Source organism: Oncorhynchus tshawytscha, linkage group LG05 (genome assembly GCF_018296145.1).
Source record: "Oncorhynchus tshawytscha isolate Ot180627B linkage group LG05, Otsh_v2.0, whole genome shotgun sequence".
Classification (NCBI taxonomy): Eukaryota; Metazoa; Chordata; class Actinopteri; order Salmoniformes; family Salmonidae; genus Oncorhynchus; species Oncorhynchus tshawytscha.
Window position 1 is genome coordinate 59016009 of NC_056433.1, and position 13509 is coordinate 59029517.

Consider the following 13509-nt stretch of genomic DNA (forward strand, 5'->3'; position numbering starts at 1 on the left):
TCGCTCGGCCATCGTTATTCCGTATATTTATATGTACATATTCTCATTCACCCCTTTCAGATTTGTGTGTATTAGGTAGTTGTTGGGGAACTGTTAGATTACTTGTTAGATATTACTGCACTGTTGGAACCAGAAGCATTTCGCTACACTCGCATTAACATCTGCTAACCATGTGTACTGTATGTGACAAATACTATTTTATTTTATTTGAGTCGTCCGGGTTAGGGCCGTCATTGTAAATAAGAATTTGTTCTTAACTGACTTGCCTAGTTAAATAAAGGTTAATTAAATGAAATACCAGCCGGCTCCTCAGGCTGTAGTTCTCTGCCAACAAACATCCCAGCAGGACTGAACTACACACAGACAGAGAATATTACTAGGAATAAATTATAGCTATAATGTATACATTTATGCACGAAGTTGATCATTCATATTCTTTAATAAATTCAAATATATTACATGGTTGTGAAACGTTGACATTTGATTTGATTCAAACCAGTGACTGTATTCACACACAGGATATCACAAGTAGGAACCATTCGGTTGGTAATTGTTCCCAGACGTCGTTTATTTAGCGGACAACTGCGCAAGACTTTCCGCTTCCTGTTCTCTCTTTTACGTCTCTAAAAACTTAACAGCAAGATAACATACAAAACAAATTGTATGTTCCGTTGTTTTAAAAAATACATTAAAAAAAAGCTAGACTCCGACATGGCCCTACTGAAAGTATGGACGTCGACGAGACTTTTAAACAGGTAATGTTAAATAAACTACGCGTTGGTTTCGAAGAGATTCAATGGGACGCACGTTCGCTAACTAGCAGCTCTGGTCCTGGTTGTTACGTACGGCTTTAGCCTTCTTCAACGCCCTACATATTTCTATAGAGTGGTGACGAAGCGACTTCACCATTCATTGTCAGTATTCAGTGTTCACTCAAACATCGTTCTAAGCTTTGTTTTACTATTTCAGTTACAGCTGATTTGAGACGGGTGCAATGGCATCCCGCAATTCGGGGCGTTCCTCGGTGTAGGCATTCCGGGATCTTCAGGAACCTATCTTTATACTTCCATTGGCCATTTTTGAATCCAGTATATAGGCAGGAGGCAGTGGCGCTCCAGTACAGTAGATGGCGATAATGCACCACAACGTTGGATGCCACCCGCCTATACACCCCACAGAAGAACCGGGGTGACAAAGATAGCTATTTTTTTTATATCACCTTTATTTAACCAGGTAGGCTAGTTGAGAACAAGTTCTCATTTGCAACTGCGACCTGGCCAAGATAAAGCATAGCAATTCAACACATACAACAACACAGAGTTACACATGGAATAAACAAAACATACAGTCAATAATACAGTAGAAAAAAATGTCTATATACAGTGAGTGCAAATGAGGTAAGATAAGGGAGATAAGGCAATAAATAGGCCATGGTGGCAAAGTAATTACAATATAGCAATTAAACACTGGAATGGTAGATGTGCAGAAGATGAATGTGCAAGTAGAGATACTGGGGTGCAAAGGAGCAAGATAAATAAAATAAATACAGTAAGGGGATGAGGTAGATAGATGGGCTGTTTACAGATGGGCTATGTACAGGTGCAGTAATCTGTGAGCTGCTCAGACAGCTGGTGCTTAAAGCTAGTGAGGGAGATATGAGTCTCCAACTTCAGTGATTTTTGCAGTTATTTCCAGTCATTGGCAGCAGAGAACTGGAAGGAAAGGTGACCAAAGGATGAATTGGCTTTGGGGGTGACCAGTGAGATATACCTGCTGAAGTGCGTGGCGAGTGGGTGCTGCTATGGTGACCAGTGAGCTGAGATAAGGCGGGGCTTTACCTAGCAGAGACTGGTAGATAACCTGTAGCCAGTGGGTTTCCTGTGTCAGGAGGAATGGGCCAAAATTCACCCAACTTATTGTGGGAAGCTTGTGGCAGGCTACCCGAACGTTTGACTCAAGTTAAACAATTTAAAGGCAATGCTACCAAATACTAATTGAGTGTATGTAAACTTCTGACCCACTGGGAATGTGATGAAAGATATAAAAGCTTAAATAAATCATTCTCTCTACTATTATTCTGACATGTCATATTCTTAAAATAAAGTGGTGATCCTAACTGACCTAAGACAGGGAATTTTTACTTAGATTAAATGTCAGGAATTGTGAAAAACTGCATTTAAATGTATTTGGTTAAGGTGTATGCAAACTTCTGACTTCAACTGTACATATGAGATGGGTAATGCAATATGTAAAAACAATTTAAAAGTTACTAAGATACCGTAGAATAGTGTGGAGTGCAGTTTATACATGTGAGATGAGTAATGCTAGATACGGAAACATTATTAAAGTGGCTAGTGATCCATTTCTATAAGTGGCCAGTGATTCCTAATCTATGTCCATCAGTAGCAACCTCTCATATGCTAGTGATGGCTGTTTGTTTAGCAGTCTGATGGCCTTGAGATAGAAGCTATTTTTCATTCTCTTGGTCCTAGGTTTGATGCACCTGTACAGACAGACCTCAGTGGCTCGGGTGGTTGATGTCCTTGATGATCTTTTTGGCCTTCATGTCGCATCAGGTGCTGTAGGTGTCCAAGAGGGCGGGACGTTTTCCCCCAGTGATGTGTTGGGCAGACTGCACCCCCCTCTGGAGAGCTTTGCGGTTGTGGGCGGTGCGGTTGCTTTACCAGGTGGTGATACAGCCTGACAGGATGCTCTCGATTGTGCATCTGTAAAATTTTGTGAGGGTTTTAGGTGTTAAGTCAAATTTCTTTAGCCTCCTGAGGTTGAAGAGGCGCTGTTGTGCCTTCTTCACCACACTGCCTGTGTGGGTGAACCATTTCAGTTTTTTAGTGATGTGTATGCTGAGGAACTTGAAGCTTTCCCCCTTCTCCACTGCGATCCCATCAATGTGGATAGGGGGGTGCTCCCTCTGCTGTTTCCTGAAGTCCACAATCATCTCCTTAGTTTTGTTGACATTGAGTGAGAAGTTATTTTCCTGGCACCACTCTCCCAGAGCCCTCTCCTCCTCCCTGTATGGTCGTCTCATCCTTGTTGGTAATCAAGCCTACTACCGTTGTGTCGTCTGCAACCTTGATGATTGAGTTGGAGCCGTGCTTGGCCACACAGTCATGGGTAAACAGGGAGTACAGGAGGGGGCTGAGCACACACCCTTGTGGGGCCCCAGTGTTGAGGATCAGCAAAGAGGCGTTGTTTCCTACCTTCACCACCTGGGGGCGACCCGTCAGGAAGTCCAGGATCCAGTTGCACAGGGTGGGGTTATGAGCCAGGGCCTCAAACTTAATGATGAGCTTGGAGGTTACTATGGTGTTGAATGCTGAGCTATAGTCAATGAACAGCATTCTTACATAGGTATGCATGCTTCTTGTCCAGATGGGACAGGGCAGTGGGCAGTGTGGTGGCGATTGCATGGTCTGTGGATCTATTGGGGCGGTAAGCAAATTGAAGTGCGTCTAGGGTGGCAGGTAAGGTGGAGGTGATATGATCCTCGACTAGTCTCTCAAAGCACTTCATGATGACAGAGGTGAGTGCTACTGTGCGATAGTCATTTAGTTCAATTGCCTTTGCTTTCTTAGGTACAGAGACTGGTGGACATCTTGAAGCATGTGGGGACAACAGACTGGGATAGGGAGAGATTGAATATATCTGTAAACACACCAACCAGCTGGTCTGTGCATGCTCTGAGGCCGCGGCTAGGGAAACCATCTGGGCCGGCAGCCTTGCATGCCTTGTTAACGTGCTTAAACGTCTTACATCTTGTAACGGTCGTCGTATGAAGGAGAAGAGGAGGACCAATGCGCAGCGTGGTATGTGTCCATATTTAATAGAACAAACTGAACACGACAAAATACAAAAATAACAAAGTGAAATAACAAACCGAAACAGTTCCATGTGGAACACACAGACACAGGAAATAAACACTACAATCCAAAAGAAAATAAATGTACTTGTTACCCCATACATTTTCCCTGACACCCAAAAGTAGTCTTTGCATTTTGAATTCTTAGCAGGGCAGGAAAATTGTCCAGTTATCACAGTTAGCAAGAGAACATCGCTGGTCATCTACGGCCTTTGATCTGGCGGACTCACTAAACACACATGCTTCATTTGTAAATTATGTGTTGGAGTGTGCCCCTGGATATCCGTAAATTAAAAACACAAACTGGTGCCATCTAGTTTAAATATAAGGAATTTGATCTACACTTTTTCTTTTGATACTTCAATATATTATAGCAATTACATTTACTTTGATACTTAAGTATATTTAAAACCAAATACTTTTAGACTTTTACTCAAGTCGTATTTTACTGGGTGACTCACTTTTACGTGAGTCATTTTCTATTGAGGTATCTTAAAAATTAGGGCCAGCTTCCCTGTGGAACACTTGCGACAACTTGTAGTTAAATTGAGGCTATTCTGAGGGCAAAAGGGGGTCTGCAACTCAAATCGAATCTTATTGGTCACATACACATGGTTAGCAGACGTTATTGTGAGTGTAGCGAAATGCTTATGCTTCTAGATCCGACAGTGCAGCAGTATCCAACAGGTAATATCTAACAAATTCCACAACAAAACTAATACACACAATCTAGTAAAGGAATGGGATAAGAATATAGAAGTATAAAACATATGGATGAGCAGTGACAGAGCAGATAAGATGCAATAGATAGTAAAGAATAGATAGTGAAGGATACAGTATACATTATATACATATGAGATGAGTAAAGCAAGACATGTAAACATTCTTAAAGTGGCATTATAAAAGTGACTTGTGTTCCATTTATTAAAGTGGCCAATGATATCAAGAATGGTAGGCAGCCGCCTCTGTGCTAGTTGTGACTGTTTAACAATCTTATGGCCTTGATATAGAAGCTGTTTTTCAATCTCTCTGTCCCAGCTTTGGTGCACCTGTACTGACCTCGCCTTCTGGATGGAAGCGGGGTGAACAGGCAGTGGCTCGGGTGGTTATTGTCTTGCCTTCCTGTGACATCGGGTGTTGTAGGTGTCCTGGAGGGCAGGTAGTTTGCCCCCGGTGATGCGTTGTGCAGACATCACCACCCTCTGGAGAGCTTTGCGGTTGTGATGTTTTGTACACAGATAGCGCTGTTGGCTAGACGCACGTGCCAATACCAGTGTGAACACTCACTATTTAATGCAATATTTTTTTGTGAGAAAACCAACAGTAGAGTTGAAAATGCGATGGAAACCCATTTAACTTGCATTTTTTATTCAGTACATGGGGAATTTAACCGCAAAAGGTATTTTATGTCCAATACATCATCACGCACAGCCTTTTATCTGTAACAAGTCCATTTGATGGAAACTCATCTATGGTAGGAAAATGTGCATATTGTTTTTATGCGGATTTTAGAATATTCGCATGAAAATCTGTCGCCAAATGGATGGAATCCTAACTACTGACCCTGATCAAAGAGTACACATACAGATGACAGTTTTGGCAATAAAAAGTCTAAATCCCAACAACATTACCATTATTGTTTGACATTCTAATTGTAAACCAATTAGCATTTTGTGTGTGATCAGTAATTCAATAAACAATATGTGATTCAACAATATCTATAATCAAAATGAGTTATATTAACTCAGGCAAAGTAGCCCCACATAAAGACATTGATAGAGAGTAGTATGAGGGCATTCGCATTGCACACGTTCCGCCAGATTGGTTCTTCCTCAATGCTGGTCAGTTTTAACTCCAAGTCATTTTTCTCCTCCAGGGTTAACTTTTTCTTCTCAGGCCCAGACAGCCCACACAGCCACATTCCAGTACGCTTCCAGCATGGCCTGCCTTCCACAGCAGCCTCCTCCCCAACTCTGGGGTCAGGAGTTCTGGGTGGTGTCCTGGGCTTTGTGGTCCATGGGTCATTGAAGTCAATGCGCGGCTCCTTGCTGTGTCTTGTCCACCATGTCAGGCGATGGAGCTGCAGGGGGATTGAAGAGGGGAAGAATGAATAGGTTATAACATGTAACAAAATGTGTACATGTTCTTTTCTTTTAACTGAAATTAATCTCATAAGTAACAGCATATATTTTGCAAGTCTGTTTAATGTTTATGATTAATACATGTGGCACTCTTACATGGTGCTCTGGAATGGCCGGAGTGCAGAGGCTGACAGCAGTGATGACCAGGCCAGTGAGAGCCAGGAGGATAAGAGCAAAGTACAGGTAGTGGACATCCCTGATGAAGGCTGGCCGTATGTCTATCTCTCCACAAGATGGGGTGCCATACACAAACACCAGCACCATCTGCACCAAGCCAACAGCAAGGCCCACGATCAGACCCCAGAAGGCTCCCTGTGTTAACGGTCATCCACATTGAACGCACACACAAAGGGACAGTGTTTTGTATCAAATCTCAACAATGTGCTTTATGACATAATAACAAATAATGGCATAAAACCCTTGATCTGACCTGCTCATTGACACGCCTCCAGAAGATGGCCATGATGAAGACAGCAGTGATGGGAGGAGCCAGGTAGCTGGTGATGGCCTGGATGTAGTCAAACAGCTGTCCACTGTTGGCTGACTGGATAATGGGGATCCACAGAATGCTGAGCACCACCATTACTAAGATGAACACCCTGCAGGTGATGACCACAAACAGGAGGTGAGGAAAGTATTAAAGTATTGTATAATGAATCGTACATAGGTTACTTTTGTTAGGAATCGTTGCCTTACTAAAATAGTTTTAATTTAGAAAAATCCTGATCAGTTTTCTAGTATGTAAATGTAACCGTATTGAGTATATACAACATTGGACTTTGGACCAGAGGTCATGGGTTTGGATTATGGGGCAGGGAAACTTAAATTGCCTCCATAAAACAGACATCTTAATGGGATATATACCTTAAGTCTTGCATTCTAAACAAGGCAATGTTTGCAACAGGGAATTCCCACAAAACAAATAATGCTTGCTCCATCCATTTTGTATTATTGTTTGAGAAAAAAATGATATCACTTGTTATTTGGGTAAAAATGTAAAATCTTGACACTTTAATTAAGCTGCCTAGATTTTGTAAAATGTCTTCTGAGGTTTAGTTATGCGATTTTATACTAAGCTTATTATTCACAGGGAAGTTGTAGCACAAAATACAACAGTGCCTGGAGTAAACAAAAGCAGAACCTGAGGAAGTTGGGCATGTTTAGACACAGCTATTGTCAAACAACTGGCTTTGACTCATGTTTAGAAGGCATTGCTGTACATTTCTTTAATGGCGTTACCTACCTGCCCACTACCATGAGTTCTGGCTCAGAGGCCTGTGGCCGGACCCTCTGCCAGATGTCCATGGTGAACAGGGTGCTGCTGCTGTTGAAGATGGAAGTCAGAGAGGACATGAGGGCAGCCATCATTACTGCAATCATCAACCCCCGCATGCCTGGAGAGGATAGACACAGATATAACAGATTGAAGAGTGAAATTGGGCGAGTCAGATTTAAAATACAAACATCCTCAGAAAATTATATAGACACACATACAGTGATGACACATTTGAACCTTTTCAAAAATAGGATCAATAGTAAGTGTGTTTTCAGTGTGTTCACGCGTGTGTGCGGATGTCTTACCAACAGGCATAAGTTCTACCACTAGTTTTGGGTAGGCAATATTGGAGCAGCCCACGGTGGCTCCACAGATTCTTTGGCACGCAATGGGGTCAACACATCCTACCTCATCTGCAGACATAAATAGACGATACACAGTGGGGCAAAAAAGTATTTAGTCAGCCACCAATTGTGCAAGTTCTCCCACTTAAAAAGATGAGAGGCCTGTAATTTTCATCATAGGTACACTTCAACTATGACAGACAAAATGAGAGAAAAAAATCCAGAAAATCACATTGTAGGATTTTTAATACATTTATTTGAAAATTATGGTGGAAAATAAGTATTTGGTCACCTACAAACAAGCAAGATTTCTGGCTCTCACAGACCTGTAACTTCTTCTTTAAGAGGCTCCTCTGTCCTCCACTCGTTACCTGTATTAATGGCACCTGTTTGAACTTGTTATCTGTATAAAAGACACCTGTCCACAACCTCAAACAGTCACACTCCAAACTCCACTATGGCCAAGACCAAAGAGCTGTCAAAGGACACCAGAAACAAAATTGTAGACCTGCACCAGGCTGGGAAGACTGAATCTGCAATAGGTAAGCAGCTTGGTTTGAAGAAATCAACTGTGGGAGCAATTATTAGGAAATGGAAGACATACAAGACCACTGATAATCTCCCTCGATCTGGGGCTCCACGCAAGATCTCACCCCGTTGGGTCAAAATGATCACAAGAACGGTGAACAAAAATCCCAGAACCACACGGGGGGACCTAGTGAATGACCTGCAGAGAGCTGGGACCAAAGTAACAAAGCCTACCATTAGTAACACACTACGCCGCCATGGACTCAAATCCTGCAGTGCCAGACGTGTCCCCCTGCTTAAGCCAGTACATGTCCAGGCCCGTCTGAAGTTTGCTAGAGAGCATTTGGATGATCCAGAAGAAGATTGGGAGAATGTCATATGGTCAGATGAAACCAAAATATAACTTTTTGGTAAAAACTCAGCTCGTCGTGTTTGGAGGACAAAGAATGCTGAGTTGCATCCAAAGAACACCATACCTACTGTGAAGCATGGGGATGGAAACATCATGCTTTGGGGCTGTTTTTCTGCAAAGGGACCAGGACGACTGATCCGTGTAAAGGAAAGAATGAATGGGGCCATGTATCGTGAGATTTTGAGTGAAAACCTCCTTCCATCAGCAAGGGCATTGAAGATGAAACGTGGTTGGGTCGTTCAGCATGACAATGATCCCAAACACACCGCCCGGACAACGAAGGAGTGGCTTAGTAAGAAGCATTTCAAGGTCCTGGAGTGGCTTAGCCAGTCTCCAGATCTCAACCCCATAGAAAATCTTTGGAGGGAGTTGAAAGTCTGTGTTGCCCAGCAACAGCCCCAAAACATCACTGCTCTAGAGGAGATCTGCATGGAGGACTGGGCCAAAATACCAGCAACAGTGTGTGAGAACCTTGTGAAGACTTACAGAAAACGTTTGACCTTTCTCATTGCCAACAAAGGGTATATAACAAAGTATTGAGATAAACTTATTTGCCACCATAATTTGCAAATAAATTCATTAAAAATCCTACAATGTGATTTTCTCGATTTTTTTTCTTTCTCATTTTGTCTGTCATAGTTGAAGTGTATCTATGATGAAAATTACAGGCCTCATCTTTTTAAGTTGAAGAACTGACTAAATACTTTTTTGCCCCACTGTAGTAATACACAGTACAATAACATACTATACAGGTTCTGAACAAGGGCAATACCATTGCTGTATATCTGCCAGAGGGTCCATTGCTGTATATTGGATTTAGTATAGACAAAGTGAGAACTCACTTGGGTAAAGTGCTCTGCTGATCATTCCAGGCATCACTATAAAGAACATGGGCAGGACCTTCAGGTAACCTCCCAGCACAGAGCCTCCTTTGGCATGGGACAGGTTCTTGGCTGAGAGAGACCTCTGCACTGTCACCTGGAGCAGGTTAGGACAAGGTCACTTACGTGAGGAAATCTCATGCCTCTCCAAAAAGGTGGGATTCTTCGTAATGGTCTACTGTAACATACCTAAATAACAAGTCAAAATAACACCTTAGACTTGACTGTAATGCAAAATGCAAGTCAACTACAAAAGTTCCATCTCATACCTGGTCAGTGCACCACACCCAGGTGGCTAGCACCGTGAGGCCAAACAGCAGACCAGGCCAGGGCAGATCCCCCCTAACTGGGTCTCTGAGGATGTGGAAGGCATCGGACCGGGGTAGGTGACATGTAGTGTTGGGCACAGTCAATGTGGGGATGGCCTCCTTGTACTGCTCCAGCAGACCCTCATACCAACCCACTTTGTCAAACGCTAAAGATAAAGTTCAAGGGTCCATTTGAAAATGGATACAATAAATCATCCAATCACTAATTAATAAAATAATTATATACTATGATACTAAAGTAGTTTTAGACAAATTCATATTTAGAGGTATGTACTGTATACCGTTGAACTTATACTATAGAAAACATAAAAACAGTACCTATGAACATGAGTACAAATGCGCCTATCACCATGATGACCGTCTGTAAAGCATCTGTATAGATAACTGCAGTCAGCCCCCCTGGAATCAATAACAGCCAATGGTAATCAATAACAAACAATGCCATGTAATGAATTAATAAATGACTGGTAGATTATGTTGAGAAGTTACCAGCTATAGTGTAGAGGGCAGTTACTAGAAGAAGCACCACTGTGGAGAGATAGAGGTCCCAGCCCAGGGACACTTGAATGAACAGAGCGCCAGAGAAGATGTCTGTCTGTCAGCAGAGGTAACAAGAATATTCAACTAGCACCCTGAATTGCAGTATGAAAAATGGTAGATTTTTTTTTATATGAGCATCTTACTGATATCTTGGTGAAAATATAGAGGATGAGGGAGAGAACACTCATGTAGATTCGGATGCGCTGGCCTCCAAACCGCTTCTTCAGGTACTCTGGCATAGTTACCACACCAGCAGAGATGTAAACAGGCACAAAGATCCAACCAAGAGCAATGAGGACCCAAGCTGCCTGTGAAACATGAAAGCTTATTCTAAGCTGAAATACTGTGGATAGGTCTTCATAATAAAGGGCGTCCACCTCCTGATGGAAATATTGACAAACTGTAATAACTCAATTATCCTCTCCATTGTTTATCATCTTGGTGTTTTTTCACAATGCACTTAACATATTACTCACATTCCATTCAAACCCTCCAACAGCGATGCCTCCTGCTGCTCCAGTGCCAGCTAGTCCAATGAACAAACCACTGCCAACATTACTGGACATCAGAGAGGCCCCAATCTGAGACAGCAGAACAAAATGTACTTCATTTTGTCCATTTTTATCTTTGGATATAGATAGCTATTATCAGTATCAACTATTTCCATCCAATTATTTAATGTTATAAAAGAAACAACTTTCCTAATTTAAAATAGATGATAATACTTAATAGTCTGGATCATGATTAACTTTTTATCTAGTTGACATACTAATTTCTTCACTAATGTTCAGTTCAATGCATAGAGTTTATTTGAGTTCAATGCATTGAGTTCAATACCATCATAATCTCAGGCTACTTACAGGCCACCATGTCATGGATCTTCCAGCCAAGAAGTATCCACCCACCGTCCCACGGTTTGCCCTGACAGAAGACTGCGATAAAGAGTTAATTTACATCATACATCAAACTATACTGTCTGTAGATATTAGTTACAGCAAAGCCTTCTCAATGACATTGCTTTATACTTATTATTTAGTCAATATTTCATTTATTTGAACAACAGATTTTGTGAGAGGAAGAATTCTGATGAATTAATCTCCACAGTACAACTTCAGTGTTAGGTCTGCCCTCTTCATACAATGAAAGCATCCACCAGGTAATAGGAGTGTTTATTACTTACCCATATTCCCACAACAAGAACAAAGACGAAGTATACCACGACCACAACAATATCAAGAGCTTCCAAAGCAAACTTTTCAGTTAATTCAGGCACAGAAGTCGTTGTCGCAAGACTAGGTGTTGAAGTCATTTTGACAAAAACATAGAAAACCGTGTGAACTTTGAGGCTAGCATGAAGCAAGTCAATAATTAATCAGCTTATCAAGACAATATGGAACCCCATTCATTGGTCACATATAAACCGGAAAGTCTTCAGAAATACCTATCAGATTGTAAAGGATGTTTCCTGGAAAGATTTCAGTGGTGACATTTTCCTAAAATCCATAGGATGTGTATGTGTGTGCTGTATGCTCTGTTGGGCAGCTAACGAACATTCTATTATGTTCCAGAACTGGTTTGACAAGAACATTATCTGGGTTAAACAATTATTCAATAATGATGGCAAACTATATGATTATCAAGACTTCATGAGAACACAATGTTACAGTCACTCCTGAGGAGTATCAAATTGTTGTTAGAGCTGTCCCTAAAGGTGCTATTCTTCTTTTAGGAGAATATAACACTCCAAGTGCAACTGTTGAGGATTTTGTAGCCTCAATACAGTTAGAAGGAATTGACATGTTAACTATAAATGTAATAACATGTATATAAGGAAACTATGTCAATATGTTACTATTCCCTCTGGTAAAATGTACTGGAATGCAGCCCTAGGACAAGTGAACTGGAACAAAGTCTCATTGTTGTCTGGTAAATATTGTATATCTAATAAGGTGAAAGAAGTATCATACAAACTCATTCATAGAATCTATCCTGTAAAGACCTTTATTATATACAGATTTAAAATAGCTATTGATAACAAATGTGTATTTTGTAGCTGTGACCCAGAAACTCTTGACCATTTATTTTGGGACTGTTCTTATGTCAGAAGATTTTGGAGTGAGTTAGAATATTTTATTTGAAAAGAAACGACTATTAATGTTAATCTGAGAGAATCTGATAATGTTTATTTTGATCCAAATTATATGGAACGTGACTGTCACGCCCTGACCTTAGTTATCTTAGTTTTCTTTATTATTTGGTTAGGTCAGGGTGTGACGTTTAGTTTTGGTATTGTCTAGGGGGTTTGTATGTTTAGGGTTTTTGTATGTCTAGGGGTTTTTGTATGTCTAGGTGTTTATGTCTATGGCTGCCTGGATTGGTTCTCAATCAGAGGCAGCTGTTTATTGTTGTCTCTGATTGGGAACCATATTTAGGTTGCCATATTCCTTGGTTAATTTGTGGGTTGTTATTCTATGTTTAGTTGCCTGTTCTGCACCAGCCATATTGCTTCACATTTTGTTGTTTAGTTCTGTTCAGTGTTCTCTCTTTAATTAAAGAGTTATGTTTGCTTACCAAGCTGCGCCTTGGTCTCCTCTTTATGACGACAGTGACGTAACTTTCATTGTTAATTTATTTATCCATAAAATGTAGTGGGCAGAGAACAAACCCCTCTTCACATTATTTAAGATACTTTAAATATTATTTTGAAATGAAGAGTAAATGTAAAAACAAAAAAGAAATATGCACCATAAAAGTATTAGTCTCGATATGTAATACCCGTCTGTTAGGTTTATGTACTCTTGTTTGTATATTTCTATAATTTGTATGTTGTGTTCATAATAAAAATATATAAAAAATAAATAAACCTATGGTCACAAAATTATATATGTAGTTAAGTGAATAAAAATAATAATTGTATTACCAACATGGGATAAAGATGTACATCTACAAATAATATATATACACACACAATAATGGCAGAACAGTAAAGTTAAGTAGCTACAACAGGCTCTATCACATCTTCCAAAACTTGCTGTAATCATACCCTTTGAAATAGTCTTTGAATTCCACCGTCCTCTGCTTAACAGCTCCCTTCTTGGGATCCCGCTTCCAGATCCTGATTTTCCTTTCTTCCTCTGAGAGTGTACTGATGTCCACAGGCATCTGAAGGGATACAACACAA

The 13509-nt window shown here is 40.8% G+C and overlaps 1 protein-coding gene and 1 long non-coding RNA gene across 3 annotated transcripts; one reads left to right on the forward strand and one right to left on the reverse strand.

Annotated features, from left to right (window-relative positions):
- The first annotated feature begins 588 nt into the window (after positions 1 to 588).
- On the forward strand, positions 589 to 11485 carry LOC121846534. 2 transcript variants are annotated; one of them, XR_006083458.1, is made up of 3 exons: positions 589 to 755; positions 5754 to 6643; positions 10828 to 11485. It is a non-coding gene; the product is annotated as an uncharacterized LOC121846534 (long non-coding RNA). The 2 variants fall into 2 exon arrangements; XR_006083459.1 differs by lacking the exon at positions 589 to 755 and adding an exon at positions 3634 to 3824.
- slc5a9 (solute carrier family 5 member 9) lies at positions 5046 to 12543 on the reverse strand. Its single transcript, XM_024421580.2, has 13 exons — positions 11509 to 12543; positions 11189 to 11260; positions 10805 to 10909; positions 10472 to 10636; positions 10278 to 10383; positions 10107 to 10187; positions 9729 to 9934; positions 9421 to 9556; positions 7600 to 7707; positions 7262 to 7412; positions 6449 to 6617; positions 6115 to 6330; positions 5046 to 5957 (listed from the first exon to the last, which is right to left on the reverse strand). The coding sequence occupies exons 1-13, from the start codon at positions 11635 to 11637 to the stop codon at positions 5622 to 5624; spliced, it is 1980 nt and encodes a 659-aa protein (XP_024277348.1). The 5' UTR covers positions 11638 to 12543; the 3' UTR covers positions 5046 to 5621.
- Positions 12544 to 13509: the final 966 nt, after the last annotated feature.

Excerpts from the sequence above, each read along its gene's own strand:
- slc5a9 (XM_024421580.2), bottom strand. The coding sequence starts at position 11,637 with ATGACTTCAACACCTAGTCTTGCGACAACGACTTCTGTGCCTGAATTA. Across the intron at positions 10,910-11,188 it reads GATCCATGACATGGTGGCCT|ATTGGGGCCTCTCTGATGTC; the intron begins GTAAGTAGCCTG and ends CTGCTGTCTCAG. Across the intron at positions 10,384-10,471 it reads ATATTTTCACCAAGATATCA|ACAGACATCTTCTCTGGCGC; the intron begins GTAAGATGCTCA and ends CTCTGCTGACAG.